We start from the raw sequence: 19,721 nt of genomic DNA on the forward strand, positions 1-19,721 counted from the left end.
TATAGTTTTAATCTTATTTTTTTAGAAACTTACTGATTCTCTAATCTCAAGAATTCATTGTAGTTTAATTGAGTTTAGTCTAATTCAATCAGTATCTATGGTCACTATGCATACTGTTTAAGTAGCTGGAATTTTTATAAACCAAATAAAAATTTTTCTGAAGCTTCATGTTTCTGTTATTTGCCCCACCCCCACCCCTACCTTCCTAAATTGGGGAGTATTGTCTTCCCAAAATACAAACTCTATGTAAAATCAATGTGAAATAGAATTTTTATCACTTTAAATTCAAAGAAGGGATCTATTGAGGATTATATATAGTATGGGCAAAGATCTATGATTTTGTCAGTGTGAGACTTCCTCCTCTGACAAATAACTCTCTATGACCCCTACATATTTAATCATGTTGTTCCATAAATCCACTGAAAAGGATGTTCCATAAACATCTTAAATGCAACATGTACAAAACTGAACTTGTTATCTTCCTCCTCATGTTCTCCTCCCTTCCTAACTTTTTTATTACTTACTGTCAAGGCTACCATCATCTTCCTAGTCACCTAGGCTATCAACCTAAGTGGTAACCTTTACTCTTCACATTCTCTCAGTTCCCTTCTTTCAACATATCCAATCTGTTGTCAATTATGATGTTGATTTCACCTTCCTAACATCATTATATGCCCCCTTTTCTCCCCTGACACTGCCACTACCCTGATGCTAGTCCTCATTACCTCATGCCTGGACAAGTGCAATATTATTATGGTTGGGTTCTCTTCTCCCTTCATTCATTGTTCAGGCAGCTGTAAAGTATTGGTCTGACCACATCATCTCCCTATTCCACAAACACCTGTGATTCCTTATCTATGACATCCCTGAAACATAGGTTATTCAAGTAAGTCATCCACCTTAAAATATACATGTTACGACATCTAATGAAGAAGAATCTACTATTTCATCAGGTGGCCTGTTTCATTTTTGCCAACTGACAACTTTTTCCTTATATGAAACTGAAATGACTCTTTGTGACTTCAGCTTGTGGACCAAGCAAAACCAGAATTCATTTTGAAAACCAATGAAAACTATCTTTCGTGTGAGATCTCTATATAACATGAAATCAATACTATGCTGGCAAAAAAAAAATTTTTTTTAAATCAACATATGGCTGAACTATGTAGATTTAAACAGAGACAAATCATAGCAATTAAAGGCCAAGATGATATTATAAGAAATTACAGAAAAGTTATTATAAAGGATCCTAAGATTCACTGATCAATGCATATTATGCAAGGAAAGGCCAGAATCATACACCGGGAACTTATCTTTCATAAACTAACAAATCCCTATAATACAAATGAAAATTCATTAGTCTTCAATTAATTAACTGAAACTATAGCATTATCATAGACAAAACTGCTATCCACAATTTCCTGGAAATAACAATTATTTATAAAAATTTAAGAATAAAGTTTAGAGTAGATGTTGTCATAATACTCAATCCCTAAATTATATGGGATATAAAAGTTTCAAAATATAGATAGTAGGGGAAAAAAATAAAATCATGAAGAAAATTCAATACTTATCATCTTCTTCATACTGTATTTTAACAGAATTGCCTCAAAGATGCAAGTTGTAAGCCTACAGACCAGTTTATATACTTGTATTCAATATTAAAAAGCAGTCATTTATCTCTGCAATAGTTCACAGAATATTAAACATAAAATAGTAGCAAAAGAAAACTGTTTTATCTGAACTTTATCAAATATAAGATGAAAGGAATGAGATTTATAATACTAACCCATTTATATAAATAATATAAATATATAAATGTAATAAATTATATAAATGTAGTAGAGCTTTAATATCTGCAAAGTGCTTAAAGTGTATTATCTTATTCGACCCTAGGTTCAGTTCTATGAGTTAGGTGCTATTATCATTTTCATTTTACAAATGCAGAGACTCAGAAATGTTAAGTGACTTGCTCAGAGTCAAAAAAAAAAAAAAAAAACATGCTGGAAAGCAAGATTTGAACTCTTGATATTTCTGATTACAACTGTACATTATTCATCATGGTGTATCATCTCTAAAATAATTTAACCAAGACTGTGTATTAAGAGGATTAATCTGGGAGCTATGTCTAAGATGGATGGGAGAGGAGAGAGATTAAATGCAGGAAGACTTATTAGGAATGCATTATAATAGTGTAGAAGACAAAAATCTTTCCTATGCATAGACTCTCATGCTCCTAATACATTACCTTGTACTGTTGAAGATTCAATTAGTCCAACTGATTATTGTGGACTAAGAAGTATAATCTATTTATCCCTACTTCCCAGGTGGGCAGTAAGGCTTCAATGTTATTAGCAAAGCATTCTCCCTCCATCCCTCTTTCCACCTACAGAGAAATATAAGAGGAATATAAAACAATGTTTCTGCCTTCACAAAGCTTATGATCTGGTTGGAGAGCCAAAACAAGAAACCTTGGCAATATTTGTTTTTAATTACCCAATTAATTTAATTTGTTGGGTAATTTAAATTACCCAACAAGCTTAGCAAAAATTTTAATGACATGTAGGCTGACAAGATTGCAATTTTCTTTCTTTCTCTCTTTCAGATGAAGTATCAAGTTTCCTGGAAAAACAACAATTGAAGCACCATGAATTTTGGTGTTCCATTATATAGTAGAGTAAATTTTAAGTGCTTCAAACATCTAAAAAATGTGGAAAAGATGGTTTTGAAATCCAAATGGGTCATAGGAAAAAGGCTTGATTCTCTAAAAATCTAATTTCTCTATATCTATTACAAATTGTAACTGTATTTAAATAAATTGTATTCAAAACAATTTACCTGCATGTCCTCCTAGTATAAGGATGATATTAGAAAATAAGTATTATTTTATTAGAGATAATAAGCAGAGAAGCTGGCTTGAGGAAGAATTGGAGTTTCAAATAGAGCTGAGAGAGTGTTAATTTCAACTGTTGACAGTTATAACCATTATTCTATGACAGTTACACTCTCTGGGTGTGGCATTCTGGCAGTTGGCTTCTGGCATTTGACAGAGCCACTTGCAGGTTCTTTTCTGTCTCAGGGCTGGAGAAGGTAACATCTTTGCCTCTCTCTGTCTCTGTCTGAGGGAAAGACCTGAAGGAGTGCAGTGTTTTCTTTTCCAACTTGGGAAACACTTCATTTATCTATTACTGAATATAGATTGTTAAACTCTGAAGAGACCAAAGTTGTTTGAAGAAGTCTGAAGGGACCTAGTCCTTGGTTTGGACTCTTGAGTCTGTTAAGGCTCAGAGTCCTAACTTGATTCCTGTTGAGACTCAACCAGCTAGCCTTGGTTATCTTTATAACTTAAAGGTGAAGTTAAGAATTATAGTGGTTAGGTTTAGTTAGAATAGTATAAAATTTTGTTAGTTAGATCAGGGAGGATTAGAGTGGCTTGTGAACCACAGGAGTAGTTCCTTGCAGAACCTGGGAGTTTATTTTGGGTGGAGTTAGAATCCCTTAGAATTAGAAATCCTTTTACCCTTATATGTATTTTAAATAAATAGTTTATTTTTCTTAAACAAGAGTCCCTTGTTCCTTGTGCCTGGTCCTAAAGGGAAGTTCATCTTTGAGCTTCACTTCACTTTACCGCTGAAGATACTTTTGATAACATCTATCAAAAGTATCTAGGAATCAATTTTCAATCTTTATTTTCTAAGTCACTGTCCTTTATTTTGTACAAACCCCTATTTTATTTTTACACTAGAGAATGACTATGCCATTCTTCAATTGATTTTAAAATGATGGATTTCTGTTCCCTATTAAAAGTTAACAGTCTGATCAGCTGCAACCTCCTGACCCCTTTAAAAAAATATAGGAAAGAAAAGGTACTATAAGCAATATTAATAGTGATAAAGTTACTGGTATATTTGCATTAATCTACTGGTTTTTAGCATTATCTATTAGAATAATCTATTACATTAATGCTTTGGTTTCGCTATTGTGTTAAATGGACAACTTGAATGTTTTTAGAACTATAACCTGACTTTAAGGCATGCAGGAATACAGTGGAAATAATTTTCAAAGTACATCATATTTATAAGTATAAAAACAACAAAATCCCTATACTATACTTTCATTGCTTTTTCCAAGACAATTTGATACCTTTAATAGGATTGACAGAGAATAAATTCTATTGTCCAGAGAATAGTAAATATTAATTAGTAAAGATTTGAGATATGACTAAAATAAAATATATACATTTAACATAGCCAGTTATGTAGTTATATAATATCTTTTAGAGTAATGGAATCATGTCAAATCCATTTTGAGGGAAGTCAAGAAGGTTTACTTGGCTTGGCTTAATTCTACTTTATAGACTTGTAGTTGACATAGTAGCACAATACTTAATAACTAACTTTTTTTAGTCATACCAGGTTGACAAGGAATATATACAGTTATTTATTATCTTTTTTCTCTCACCTAATTACATATATGTCTTTGTCCTTGAAGACTTACATGTGATATACATCACGTGTATAAATATCCTCTTATATGCTAGATACTGACTGCATAACCTGAACACTAATCTCCATACAGGTCTATCTGCTTAATAAAGTATTATAGAATACTGTCTTAGTAATTTTCCCTTTCTTTTGATAGATATACTAGACTTCTTATTCCAGTTCTAGGAAAACTCAGCTGAAAAATCTATAAGCTTCATCAAAATTCCTCAATCTATTCAATCATTCACTGATTTATGCTCATCACAATATTCTGGCAGCATATACACAAGAAGTCATGTGAAGCATTACAGTTTTGCCTATCTGAACCAGACTTTTCCTTGTGATTCAAAACTGGAAAATATCTGTGTGAAAGTTGTATCCCCAACAAAAAGGAGGGAGGGAAGGGAGAAAGGGAAGTGTGAAGATGGAATTAACTCTCCCCTGCCCATTTATATTTTAGCCACCAGGAACATATAATCCTTAAGGGGCGAAGGGGGATGTCCTATGATCCACATGTGCTAATGACTGACAAATCAAAAACAACTGACTGCCCCCTAGGCAGTCCAAAGCAAAGCTAAGCTGCAATTGGTTCATGTAAAAGCGGAAGGAAAACACAGGAAGTGACGTAAAGAACTGTCTTTAAAAATGGTGGTAACTTCCCATGACCAGCTTTTTATTTTATTTTTTTTTTAATTTTGTGTTTTAAAAAAAATTTTCCCCATGGTTACATGATTCATATTCTTGTTTTCTCTCTCCCCCCACCCCCCACCCCCCCAGAGCTGATGCGCATTTCCACTGGTTTCTTCAGGTGTCATCAATCAAGACCTATTTCCATATTACTGATAATTTGATAGGATTCTGGGAAGATGGCAGCTTAGACATATTGTTGATAATTGTTCTAAGGTGGTCATTAAGAGTACATCCCAAATCATGTCCACATCAACCCATGTGTTCAAGCAGTTGTTTTTCTTCTGTGTTTCCTCTCCTGCAGTCCTTCCTCTGAATGTGGGTAGCGTTCTTTTCCATAAATCCCTCAGAATTGTCCCAAGTCATTGCACTGCTGCTAGTACAGAAGTACAGCAGACTGGCTAAAATGACAGCAGGAAAGAGTAATGAATGTTGGAGGGGATGTGGCAAAATTGGGACATTAATACATTGCTGGTGAAGTTGTGAATTGATCCAATCATTCTGGATGGCAATTTGGAATTATGCCCAAAGGGCTATAAAAGAATGCCTGCCCTTTGATCCAGCCATACCATTGTTGGGTTTGTACCCCAAAGAGATCATAGGGGAAAAGACATATTCAAAAATATTTATAGCTCTGCTCTTTGTGGTGGCAAAAAAAACAGGAAAACAAGGGTATGCCTGTCAATTGGGGAATGGCTGAACAAATTGTGGTATATGCTGGTGATGGAATACTATTGTGCTCAAAGGAATAATAAACTTGAGGAATTCCATGTGAACTGGAAAGACCTCCAGGAACTGATGCAGAATGAAAGGAGCAGAACCAGGAGAACATTATACACAGAGACTGATACACTCTGGTAAAATCAAATGTAACATACTTCTGTCTAGGGTGATTTTAAATGGTGTTTCTCTTTCTAACTCTTGCAGTTTTAATATGTTGGAAATATACAGAAATGCTGATGATTGTGACCAGCTTTGTCTCCTATGAATTTGGCCTTGGAGGAGCTCCAGCTTGGGACCTCAGACTGCTCTTGGATCTTCCCTTTAGACTGTCACCCCCCACCTCTCCCTCTCTCATTATAAACAAAAAAAGGGGTAGGAAAATATAAATACAGTGATGTGAATATATCTATCTATATTCTCCCTAGCTGCAGATGATGGAGGAGCACCAACCCTGACCACCCTTGATATCTGTTATAATTTCCCCTTTTCTCTAACAGTTGTCCAGGGAGGACCTCGAAAGGTTAGATGGATGGGTAACCCTTTCAGGTCCAACCTGGGGTTGGATAAATTAATATAGGGCTTTTGATTTGCCTTGAATCACATTTGATATCTGACTGTGTTGACTCCCTCCCCAAGGGTCAAGATATAAAGACCACTCAGGAAGGTACTTGTTAAGCTCTCTTTATCTATAATCTATAATCAGGGAAAGAATAAACAGGACAGGAATGGGGATTGGAGACCCTGTCAACCTAATATCTATAACTAGTTGACAGTCAGGACCGAAGGCTATTGATCTAGTAGAAGTTGGAGCTTTATTCTCCACTATACCTCTGGCCCAGCCTGGCCACAGCCAAGCCAGAGAATAAATAGGGACTGCTATTGATGCAGCTGTGTTAGTGATCTTATTCTCTCAGCTTTCTCACTACCAGTGTTTGGTGATGCACTAGCTCTCACAGTCTTCAGGAAATATTCAGATTCTTCCTACCCTCTTTTTCATAGACCTCCCTGCCTATCCTTCACCACCCAGAGACCTAGAGACCTAAAGACCTAAAGAGACCTAAGACCCCCTCCAAGTGGCTGTCAGGGGTACTTATACAGTCAGGCCAACCAATTTTTGCCCCTAGCTCACAGCACCTGGGAACATTCCGTCTCTTCCAACTGCCTTCCCTGTCATTCAAGGTGGCATCCCCCCTCCCTCTCTCTCTCTCTCGTAAATAAACTACCATAAAAGTCATTCTGACTTGAGTAATTAATTTCGGCGACCACATTTCACTTATATTTAGTCCAACCCTTCAAATTTCCCCTTCGCAGAGGGACGGAGGGAGGAAAGGAACTAAATCTTAAGAAGTCTTACATGATAAGCAAGAGCCAAATCATCTTTTGTAAAATGAAAGTAATCTTTGGCTCAACACATAAAATCTAACCTTAGACCTAATACAAATGACAACATATTCAAATTATTGAGGCAATCATCTATATCTTCATTTTCAAGTCACTGATTTTTTTCTAATGACAACCAAATGGCAAGACTGGTCCACAAACAAGGGCTAAGAGGACTGTTAGTCCAACATTACTGAAGTAATTCTAAATTAAACATATTGGGAAAATGTAAAAAATTAAAATACAAATGTATCTACTAAAAGTAATAGTAGATACTAGCTGAACAGGTATAAGATAGTCACAATCAAAATTAAGTCATACAAAAGAACCATTTTTAAACAATCAGATAATTAAATTATTTACTAGCATATTGATATTTTATGGTTAAAGAACTTTTATCATCCCAACTGACACAGGTAGGCAGTTTGGTAGGCGACCAAAAGTTATTAAGCACTGAAGACACCAAAGAATAAAAATAGATCCTGTCTTCAAGAGCTAATGTTGAAATAGAAATGGAAGGAGGGAGGATAACATGCAAACTAAGAACACCTAAGAAATACAGAGTAGATGGAAAACAACATGAGAGGGGGAGGTACTAGCAGCTGGAAGATCAAGAAATATCTCCTATAGGTGGAATGTCAGAATGGACTTAAAAAAGCCCCAGAAACTGAGAGGCAGAGAAGAAAGGACAGAGAATGGAAGACAGCCAGTGTAAAGGCACCAAAATGCAAGATAGGAGTGTCTTGTTCAAGGGAACTGAAAGTAGATTAGTTAGTATTACTTTCACAAATGGCACTATCCAATCTATAACAGGTTCTGGAAAGGTTTAGCCTTTTGTGTTACCCTGAGTAGGATTATTTATTGATCTTAGTTTTAATAAGGAAAGATAAATTAGCTGTTTCCCTGCTGGTTCTCTTTTGACACTAAATGTGAAGTATTGTCTATAAGAAATCTGAAATAATTACACTGGACTTTATCTCTAAAACCAAACAGCATGGTTGATGTTTCCAGGTGAAGGTCCAAAGACTTTTTTACCTGTTGGAATTAATTTGCTAGTATATATTTGAATACATCAAAAGCTCTGTTATTTTATTGATGAGAGAAATGAAACCATTTTCTACAAAGGGTCTGTGTAAACACACATAAATCTCAGCTGAACTGCTTTATGAGATCTCTGTCACATTTTTGTGGACCTACAATTATGGTTCCCAACTACCTTCAACTTTGGACAGTGTTTCTTTGTCTTCCTATCATCTTCCTATCTGGAACCTAGTCTTATTTTTATCTTTACAAGTCAACAAATATGAAGTTATTCCTACATTGATGCTGTTCTGACTTCAGCCAGGATCATCCCTTTCTTGGCTACTAGAAACTATATACTGATTCCCAAAATGTCAAAGCTAAAGGTTCCCCCTTCTGCAAAAGCAAAAAAAAAAAAAAGAGAAAATGTGATTTCAGGGTCCTCAAGAAGTACTTTGAAAAAGCTTTCTAAGTTACCTTCCCTCAACCAAGCTAATTCTAAGAACTCCTGATTTTATAGCTGTTCAACAAAAAAATTATATCTAATTACCATGGCCCACAATAAATGTTCAGTAAACATTTGTTAAGCAGCTACTATGTGCAAAGCATTCTATTGGTTCTGGAGAAGCAAAGGTTAAAAAATATATAATCCTTGCCTTTCAGGAGCTTATAGTCTGATAGGGAACTTACAGGATGGGTATGACACATTTAAATATGATCTAATGTGTATAACCCAGTGGAATTGCTTGCCAACTCCAGGAGGGGGAAGGGAATAAGGGAGGAAGACAATATGAATCATGTAACCATGGGAAAAAATCATGTAACCATGGGGGGGTGGGAGGATGGGGGAGAAAAATAAATTAAAATATGATGTAATGTAAGATACAGTGATAATAAAAGAAAAAATAAAAGTGAATTATTAAAAGAAAAATTGAGGAGGGATAGATAACTTTTAGAAGGGAGTTGAGGGAGTGGATAATGGAAGCATCATGAAGTGGTGCTTGAACAGAGATGATAAAGATTTCATTGTATATGAATGAAAATATATTTAAGGCATGAGGTTATAATTTACACCAATGGTTTTCAGAAGGGGTATATGATTAATATCAATCAAGGCAGAAAATGAGCTGCAAGCCACCCTCTCCAGAGAGTCAACCTGGGACCTTTCTCCAAAACACCATATTATTTCCCTGCAATCTCAGACTCCACCTTTTCCTTTCACTGACAGCTCCTAAACCCTCCTTTTCTTATTCAAGAATCAACACTCAGGGCAGTTATAATCTAACCTCTGTTTCTAACTAGAAACCCATTGAAGCAGCTGCACAATTGCCTTTGAGAAAACCATCTTTTCCCTCATAATCACTCTCTGACTCTCACAAAACTTCAAATGTCCTTTAGAAGGAACGCTTGTTGCTCTTCAGCAAATGAGACCTATTTTCTTTTTGAGTGAGACAGAATAAATCACCCAGGATAAGTAGACAGGAATAGATTTATGACCTGCCTAGAAGAACTTATATTATCCCTCATCCCCACTCCACCCTCTTCCAAACTTCTCTAGTACTTTCCAGGTACTGCCATTCCAGCAACTCAAATTCATGACCTGGGTGTCATTCTTAAATTCTTATTCTCCTTCAGTCCACATATCTAATCAGTTGTCAAATCTCATTGTTCCTTGTTTCTCTATTCTTTCTCTCTCCCTACTTAGACAGCCATTAAGCCCTTACATTACATCACACCTGGATTACTGCAATAGTCATAGTTAACTAGTCTTACTGTTCTAAGTTTCCTCCATTTCTAATGTAACCTCCACACAGTTGATAAAGTAATTTTCTTAAAGCACAATTCTGATCATGTTACTCCTACTTAAAGTCTAGTAATATCTTACTGACTCAAAAATCATTCTTTTCTCATCCTTTTAAAAATACTGTGTAATATCTGTGATGTACATAATTATTAGTAAAACAATACATTTATGATTTGGAAATGCTCAAATAAACACATGTTGGGGAAGAGTGCTCAAATTTTTTTACTGATGGGGTATGCCATCAAAAAAAGTTTGGAGACTATTATTCTATGCAAATGCATGCATGAAAAAAAGTACAGAATAAGATCAGACAACAATTGATAGCAATTCAGTTTAGCTAAAATTTAGAATGTATGAAAGTGAAACAAGCCTATAATGGTAGGTTATAACCAGATTGTGGTCCTACAGGTAACAGTTAACTACTGAACACTTTTCAACAGGGCAATAGCACAGTCTGACCTATAGGAAAATTTAATATAGAAGCTGTAGATAGGTATTTTTTAGGTTACATTTTTTGAGTTTCATTTTGGTATTTGTAGCCATAATATCCGGCACAATGGTTAGCATATTAGTAGGTGAATAATAAATGCTTGCTGATTGATTGATTGCTATTTTAAGTCAAAGCAAAAAAGTAATGAATGTGTAAACTAGGGAAGATAGAATGAGAGCTACAAATGGCAGGACTTAGCAATCAATTAAATGCAGAGGTAAGAGAGGAGGAGAATGACTCTGAGGTTTTGAGCCTGAGTAATACAAGTTGTTCTGTTCTGTTTTTAGCAAAAGTTAGAAACTATTAAGAGAGGAAGATTTAGGGGAAAATGTTGAAGCAGAGATATCGAACAGTGACTAGAAATATGGAAATAGAAAAAAGGAGAGCTACTGAGTTGGATATACTCATCCTTAGAGAAAGGATAACTAAGGCAATTGAAATCATTTTTTAAAAAGGTTATTGGTCAAGATCTGAAATTTTTAGAAGTATTTCTGATTGATCTTTGTGCTCAATCAACTTGCATCCTATAATAATACACCATAGCTACTTACTACTAGAAAACTGCTGGCTCATCTGAATAATAACAGACAAAAAGTACTTTTGAAAAAAAGGGGTGAAAGAACAGGTACAACAGCATTTAATTAGGACATACCATCAATATAACTAAGAATTGCTGATTCAACACCAAGGCCATAATTAGAATTTTTAGAAAAACGTGACTGATAATTAGAATGGCCCATGTACACAGGAGCCTATCAAGCATATGCTTATTGTTCTTCTACCATGGCACAATCTTTTTTATTGTTTGTTAAGAAAACCCTTATTTTTTATCTTAGAATTAACACTACGTATTGGTTCCAAGGCAGAAGGGTAGTAAGGGCTAGGTGATGGAGGCTAAGTGAATTGCCCAGGGACACATGGCTGGGAAGTGTTTGAGGCCAGATTTGAACACAGGACCTCTTGTCTCTGGGGCTAGCTCTAAATCCACTGAGCCACCCAGTTGCCCCCAGCACATTCTTCTTATTATTTGTCCACTTATATTTTTCAACTTGCATATTTACATGTTGCTAATTCCAACAATTTATAATGCCAACACTGTAACTGTAAGGCAACAGAGTTTACATATTCAGATGCCAGAAAACATGAATGGGTAATTTATTTTCTTTTTCTACCCCAAACTAGCAGCTTAATGCAGTATGAAGAATGCTGAGTTTAGGGTTGGAGGACCTGTGTTCAAATCTTCTCTGTTTTTAAGGTCTCTATGACCTTGGACAAATTGTTTAACCTTTATGAGCCTTAGTTTCCTGATCTGTAAGGTCAGGATGCTGAAGTAAATAATTAGTTAACTTCTAAAGTGCTTTCCAACTCCAAATCCTAGCTTCTAAAGCAGGAATTCTTAACCTGAGGTTTGTGAACTTAAATTTTTTTTCTTGATAACTTTATTTCACCATAATTGGTTTCCCTTGTAAGTTTATGTACAATGTTTTCATGCATTTAAAAACAGTATACTAAAAAGAGGTCCACAGACTCCCCAGACTGCTCAACTGGTATGTAACAACAACAACAAAAGAATGCCTAAATCGGGCACTGTGGCTTTTATTATTAATCACCGACAAAGTAAAAATAAACAAAATCTTGTTAACAAAGATTTTTTCTTTTTTAATAAATCTTTTTTAAAAGATCTTATTAAATAAAATCACTATATCATCAAGTCAAAGTTTTCTTTTACAGTTTTTAACACCTCGTACAAATTCTTTTATAATAAATAAATTCTATATTGAAAATATTGTCTCCACTAAAATCCTTTCATGTAATAATAAATGTCATAAAACTCCAGTATAACATAAAAATAGTCTATCCTACAGATTGCTAAGAGAATTTGATATGTGTACTATTAATTATAGAACCTAACTTTTTATCTGACAGTAATCAATAGAATTGCATTATGTGCAAATCCTGCTGCAATGACTAAATTTTTAGGCTGAGGCAGCTGAACTTGTAGTCAAAGAACTTAACTGTGGTTAGTAACACTCTTTAAGCATTCTTCCTTTTACTGTCAGGAAAGAAGTTATTGCTAAAAAAAAAAAATAAACATGAAACAAGCAGAAATGGAGAAATTAGTATGAAAAAAGCTACACCCTCTCATGAACCATGGGGAAAAGACAAATAAGGTAGGGAATGGAGGAGAAAAATATATGGATAAAGATTAAATTCATTCTGAATCAATACCAGTCATGATTTTTTTTAAGTTTTTAGCTTTAGGGAAATAAAACAATGAACAAATTATATTAATAGAAAGTTATAATTTTTAAGTACATAACTTTTAAGAATATATTTTTTTGCCTCATGACACATTGTAGTGTCAATACTACTGGAATAAATACTCTACAATAAGACTCATTACAACAATAAGCTAGCTCCAAACTAAACTGCATTACAATGAGTTATTTTACTCAGGACACTGGAGCCTGACTAGCAAAATGAGAAGGGTCTGAAAAGTAGTGGGACACATGATAACTCTAAGCTGGTGGATCAAAAGTACTGTTTTCATCTACCTGCCATACAATATTACCTTACAGCTTAAAAGAACATTTGATATCTCTAATTTAACTGAAAGAATAAAGAAAATTTATACAATATCCAAAACCACACAAGTGCTGAAGTGAGAGAATAGCTGTTTTGTTTTGAATCAAATTTTATGACATTAATATGGGAACATATCAAACAATACAGCATTTATACAGAGGTATTATAATGTAAACTTAGGAGCCCCAGGACTTGGGTCTAAGTTGAAGACTGGACATTTAGTGGCCCTCTGACTGAATAAGTCACAGCACCTTGATATGCATCAGTTTTCTCATGTTAATGATATATTTTTATTTAAACAATGAATCATGGAATTCTTACCTAGTGAGTCGTTTAGGTTGAGGCCGTTCACCAAATTTCCTACAGGGAAAAAAAAATTTTTCAAACAACTTATAGAATAAATTTAACAGTAAAACTGTTCCTCCCTCCCCCTTTCTTCCCCACCAAATTTTCAGATATAGTGAAAGCCTTTCTATGATATACACTTTTCTAGGTCTATTACAAATATCCCAGGATAAAATTAATTAAATGCCCAAACTGAATCCAAAATGACATACAATTCTAAATACCTTTTAATAAAATTAAGTATATTCTTTTCCTAATCATAGAGCCATAGTTTTAGAGTTATTAACAAGGAACTTCAGAGGTCACCTAGACCAAAATATTCCTTTTACAGATGAGGAAACTGACGGTATGGGAGTGGAAAGGAACTTGCTCAAGATCCCACAAGTAGTAGGTGACAGAGGCATAACTGAAACCAGGTCTCTGACTCCAAATTCAGACCATTTTACCAATGTACACTGTAACTTTGTATTAAAGTTAAGGCAAGTATTCAATGAAGTCTTAAATAAGTAGAAACTCCTTATAAAACTCCCAGAGGCCAGTTTAATTTGGCAATATCCCCAAGGATTCTATTAATAGAGACAGGGATTTTTGGCAACTTAAGATTTCAAATAGGTCAGAAGATATAGAGCACAATCCAGGTCTATCCTAGAGACAGTTCATATTCCCGATTCATTCATCAAACTCATTTAATCAAGATCCATCTACTCAACGGAATCTGTCCCAATGTTATGCCTCAGTTGAATTTAATATAATTCTGATTTCTAATCTCTCAATCATGCAAAATTGTTAACGAAAAAAAATCAGATTAAGGTTTATGGGAAATCTTAGTTGTCTAAAAGTAACTAGCTTCCAAAACAAAAGAACTTTAATGTAAACAATATAAAACATAAACATAACAAGTAATGTAGTGGAGGTGGGGGTTTAGACAGATAGCATCAGCAAAGCCTCCCAAACAGGAAAATACACTGTTCATTTCTATAAACCATTTCTAAAGACTTAGAATCTTCTCCTTTCAAAGTGCAGCTCAGGTGCTACATCTCCTTCATAAAGCCTTCCTTGAATCTCCCATATGTTAGTGCTCTTTTCCACTTCAATCTTTCTTATAGTTATGTGAATGCATGTTACAGTCTCCCTGCTGCCACTTCCCCCTAGCAGAAGGTAAGACTCTTGAAGTCAGGGTCTGGGTTTTTTTTTGTATTTGAGACATAATTCTCCACACAGAAATTCTGTTAAATAAAATTTCAAGAAATCTAGTTTGACAAAAACACAAGGTCAGTGACTGTGAATTACTATTCAATAGCTATATATATTGAAATATGCCTGAAAGGGTAGGTTGGGGGGAGGCAACTAAGTAGCAAAGTGGATAGGGTATGAGGCCAGTCTGAGACACTTCCTAGCTGTAAGACCCAGTGAAAGTTACTTAACCCTGATTGCCTAGCCTTCACTATTCCTCTGTCTTAGAACTGATAGTAAGACAGAAGGGAAGAGGAAAGAGGGAAGGGAAGAAGAGGAGAGGTAGAGATTTACAGGCAGTGAGTGGGAAGGCAGCAAAGGTTTTGAATAAGATACAGATGTTATAAAACTGATGGAGGATCAACATGAAGTGATAAGCAAAGACTAACGTAAAGTTGAAAATACCTTGTACTCCCTTTAAAACTACATTACCCATAATTCCTTAAGCCTTTTCCTATTGGTTGTGAATTAAAACTACATTACCCAAACTCCTTTTCACCATACCCATAAGGCCTTTAGCCTTTTCCTATTGGTCGTGGGTTTGGTGGGCTGTTTTTGATATGGTGATGGTGGGGGTGTTGTCGGGGCTTTTTGGAGAGAAGGCGCTGTGGTGACCGGTGAGTTAGGTTATTCCCCAGAGTTTTTAAATAAAAATCCTTATAAATATCATACTTTGGAGGCATTGAATATTAATTTCAATCTTTACACTAAAGAGTCTGGAGGCAGGAGAAACCAAGTAGAATAACTGCCAAGGAATACATGAAAAACAATTTATGCGACCTTAGGCACTTCCCAGCTTTGTGACCCTGGGAAAGTCACTTGACCCCCATTGCCCACCCTTACCACTCTTCCACCTATGAACCAATACACAGAAGTTAAGGGTTTAAATAAAAACAATTTATGACAAAATTTCATAAAAACTTGGATATTTGGAGTGGGGGGAGGGGCCCACCATAGGAAAAGTAATATATGGTTGAATATGATGAATGACTGGGTATGGGAAGGAGAATAAAAGATAAGAGGTTTTGAGCCTAGGTGATCATGATAAGTCGGCCCCACTTTTGAGAAATTGCCTCCAGCTGGGAAAGAAGATAATCAAGTAAAGTTTCATGGTGGAGCTAGCATTTGAATATATCTGTAAGGATAAGACATCAAAAGGCAGAGAAAGGGGGGCAGCTGGGTAGCTCAGTGGATTGAGAGTCAGGCCTAGAGACAGGAGGTCCTAAGGTTCAAATCCGGCCTCAGATACTTCCCAGCTGTGTGACCCTGGGCAAGTCACTTGACCCCCCCCCCATTGCCCACCCTTACCACTCTTCCACCTATGGGCCAATACACATAAGTTAAGAGTTTTAAAATTTTTTTTTTAAAAAAAAAGAAGGTAAGGGTTTAAAAAAAAAAAAAGGCAGAGAAGGTAGAGGAGTGGGCCCAAGGGCAATCCAGATACAAAGAGGAAATCATAAAACAAAGTTTCACAAGGATACAAGTGGTCCATTTTTGTATGGACTACATATGAGTTGAGCCAACAAGCATTTTTTTAAGCACCTACTATGTGCTGGGCATTCTGCTAAGTGCTAAGAATACAAAAGAAAGGCAAAAGCAGTAGCTGCCCTCAAGGAGCTCACAGGTAGTGGGGGAGATAATGTGTAAACATTTGCACAAAGGAGATATAGAGGGGTGAATAGGAAATAGTTTCAGAACAAAGGTGGTGACATTAGGGAGGCCTTCTTGCAGAGAGTGAGATGATAGCTTAGACTTGAAAGAAGCCAGGAGGCAGAGGTGAGGAAAAAGGAAATTCCATGCATAGAAGACAGCTTGTGGAAATGCCCAGCATCTGGTCATGTAGTACCTCATTTAGAAGCATTGAATTGTAAAAGAGAGTAAAGTTAAGACCCAAGAAGACTGGAAAGGTAGGAAAGGGCCAATTTACAAACAGCTGAAAACACAAACCATATTTGATTCGGAAAGCAATAAGGAGGTTTTGGAATTTGGTGAATAAAGGAGTGAGATCATCAGACCTGAGATTTAAAAACATCACTCTGAGAGATGAATTAAGGATGGACTGGAATGAGGAGACACTTACAACAGAGACCAATTAGAAATCTATTGTAATAGTCCAAAGATTGATACAAGAGAAAACAGGTTATATACTAGAAATCTTGCCAAATAGGAAATAAGAGTGAGGAGTCAAAGATGCCTCCCAGACTGCCAGCCTGGGTGACTGAGAGGATTTGTTCAATTCTGAACATGTTGAGTTTAAGATGTTTACAGTCAGTTCAAGATGTCCAACAGGCACTTAGAAATGAGAGAATGGAAGTCAGTGAGTTATGGGTGGAAAGGCAGGTTCATGTGAGATTGTGGAAGACCTCAGATATTCCCCAGGAGGATGGGTTTTATTTTGTAGCCAACAATAAGTCACTGAAGATTTCTGAGTAGTGGAATGCCTTGATCAGTTATACATTAGAAATATTCATCATAATCCCAAAGGATTTATGATGAAAAATATCTCCAGAGAAAGAACTGATGGAATTTGAATACAGATCAAGGCAGACAGTTCACTTTATTTTCTTCATGGTTTTTAAAAATATATTTATCTTCTTCAACATGGAAATGTGTTTTGTATGACAGTACATGTATAACCGATACAAAATTGTTACTTTTTCAAGGAGAGAGGAGAAGAGGGAGAGAACGTGGAACTCAAAATTTTAGAAAGCAAATGCCAAAAACTATTTTTACATGTAAATGGGAAAAAAAAAGATTAATCTTGAAACTCTGTGTAAGTAAAATAGAAAAAGGGAAAGTTAAGAGGCTAGAAAGCCTATAAAAGAAATTACTACAAAAAGATAAGGGAGAAATAATGAAGACCCAGGTTATAAAGCATTTTCATAATACTTCTGTTCTGGGTTGGACCTCCTCAGTCTAGAAACCTGAAAGTCTGGAATGAAATGAAACACTCATAGGTCATTCAATAGTTAACAAAAGGAAGGTAAATATGGATGGGGAAACCAGCTCAGAGAGGCTAAATGGCTTGCTCTTAGATGATGATTAAGAATGTCATAGCCAAAAACACTTGGATTCAGAGATCTCTTCACTTAGATCATGCCACTTACCACAACAGTAAGGAAAGAGATGGAAGAAATATTATGGGTGTGGAATCCACAGGATTTAGGGGCACTGCATATATGGAACAGAATCAAAGATGATTTCAAAGTTATAAAACTTAAACTGGGGAGATAGTGGTGCTAAGACAGTACGTGGGCAAGAAGAAAGAAGGTCAAGTTTCAAGGAGCTTCCAAGCAAGTCTGTATATCTTGATTAAGGCCCAATATTTAGATTTAAATGTCTTATATAAAGAGGATAAATGAAGGCATAGGAATTCATGAGACTGCCAAGGAAAATGGGATGAAGAGAAAAGGAAAGGCTAATAATAGTAGCACCTTGGGAAATGTCTATATGATGGGGGTGGGGTGGGGAGGGAGGTAAAGAAGAATTATAATGAGAGAGAAAGAATGATCATAGGAATATAAGTTTTGGGACAGTGTGGTATAACAAAAGTCAAGAGATAGTATATGAGTATGAGAGAAGTGGGTAGTTATCAATTTCAAATGCTACAGACAAGTGAAAGAAGATGAGAATATTACCCTACTTTTTCTCTTATATTAAATCCTCTCTTCACTTCACAACAAGTCTCATGAGAGGCAGTAAGAGTGTTGAGACTGGAGTCTGGCAAAATCTAAGTTCAAATCTTGCAGCTCCCAACATTTCCCAGCTATATGATCTTGGGCAATGGTCAGCCTCAATAAATGTCAACCTCAGTTTCTTCACCTATAAAATGGAGATATTATTACCGATAATGTTTACTTCATGGAATTTTTGTCAGAAACAATTGAAATAACACATGCAAAGTGTTTCTCAAACCTTAAAACAGTATAAACGTCAACTATTAGCCCATCTTTATTCTACTGGTTCATGTAGTCTTCCTAATATATTTGATTTTGGGGTTTTTGTTGTTGTTGCTGTTTTACTAGTTATTATTTTAGAATGTATTGGCTGCTCTTTTCTTTTTGCTGTTCTCAACTTGCAGATGCACATCCTTGGGTCAGCCATCTATCTGATTAATCTGCTTCACAGGCTGCTGAAAATTAGTGAAAAAGTTATATCAAAGAAGTTGATTTACTCCATTACATATCCATGGACTATAATTCCAACTGAGACCCATGCTACTATTAACACCTTTTCTATTCTACCTTTAATCATTTTTCAACTACTTGTATTCTTTTACAGTGGAGGAACTAGTCTTTTAATCCATTGAGAAGATATCAACTAATATCTGCTTTCTCAGCTCTCTTCCATTACACAAAACCTCTCCTTATCCATGCCTACTCTTCTCCTTCCCACTAATCATTCTTTTTGCTTTATCCTTAAATTGTATTCCCTTTCACCTAATCCAGCATCTCATTTCAGCAGTCATCTACTCTCATGAATTTACTTCAACTTTTCCCCCCTAGTTCCATCCCATCAGCTTATAAGTATATCCAGGTCTCAGAGATCCTAAAAAAGCCTTCTCTTCACTTATCTAGCTAATTCAGCTACCAATCTACTTCTTTTCTGTGTTAAAACTTTTTGGAAAAGCCATTTCCTATTCTCTGCTCAACTTCTTGCGAAAAAGGCTTCTATCCCCATCCTCCACCAAACTACTTCACAAAAGCCAGTTGCTTGATCCTCAGACCTCATTATTCTTCATCTTTCTGTAACTTTTGACATTTCAGAAGAATATCTTTTACAAGATAATCTCTTTTCTCTTGACTTTAGGGACAAACACTATTCAAGTTGCCTCCTACTTCTCCAACATTCATTGGCTCTACATCTTATTCCTAACCCCTCAATTTAAGTTCATATTCTAATGGTTTGTTCTGAAACCACTTCTGTTTTCTCTCTACATTTTCCCTTTGGAAATCTCCATAGTTGCCAT

The 19,721-nt window shown here is 35.6% G+C and overlaps 1 protein-coding gene across 2 annotated transcripts in view; it reads right to left on the minus strand.

Annotated features, from left to right (window-relative positions):
* RBPJ (recombination signal binding protein for immunoglobulin kappa J region) overlaps positions 1-19,721 on the minus strand; it is a 130,921-nt gene that overhangs the window by 40,314 nt on the left and 70,886 nt on the right. For both annotated transcript variants that reach the window (XM_044681296.1, XM_044681297.1), the window contains exon 2: positions 13,496-13,534. In XM_044681296.1, coding sequence (XP_044537231.1) covers positions 13,496-13,534 — 39 coding nt within the window. The remainder of the gene's footprint in view (positions 1-13,495; positions 13,535-19,721) is intronic.

The sequence above is a fragment of the Gracilinanus agilis genome, chromosome 6, assembly GCF_016433145.1.
Source record: "Gracilinanus agilis isolate LMUSP501 chromosome 6, AgileGrace, whole genome shotgun sequence".
NCBI lineage: Eukaryota > Metazoa > Chordata > Mammalia > Didelphimorphia > Didelphidae > Gracilinanus > Gracilinanus agilis.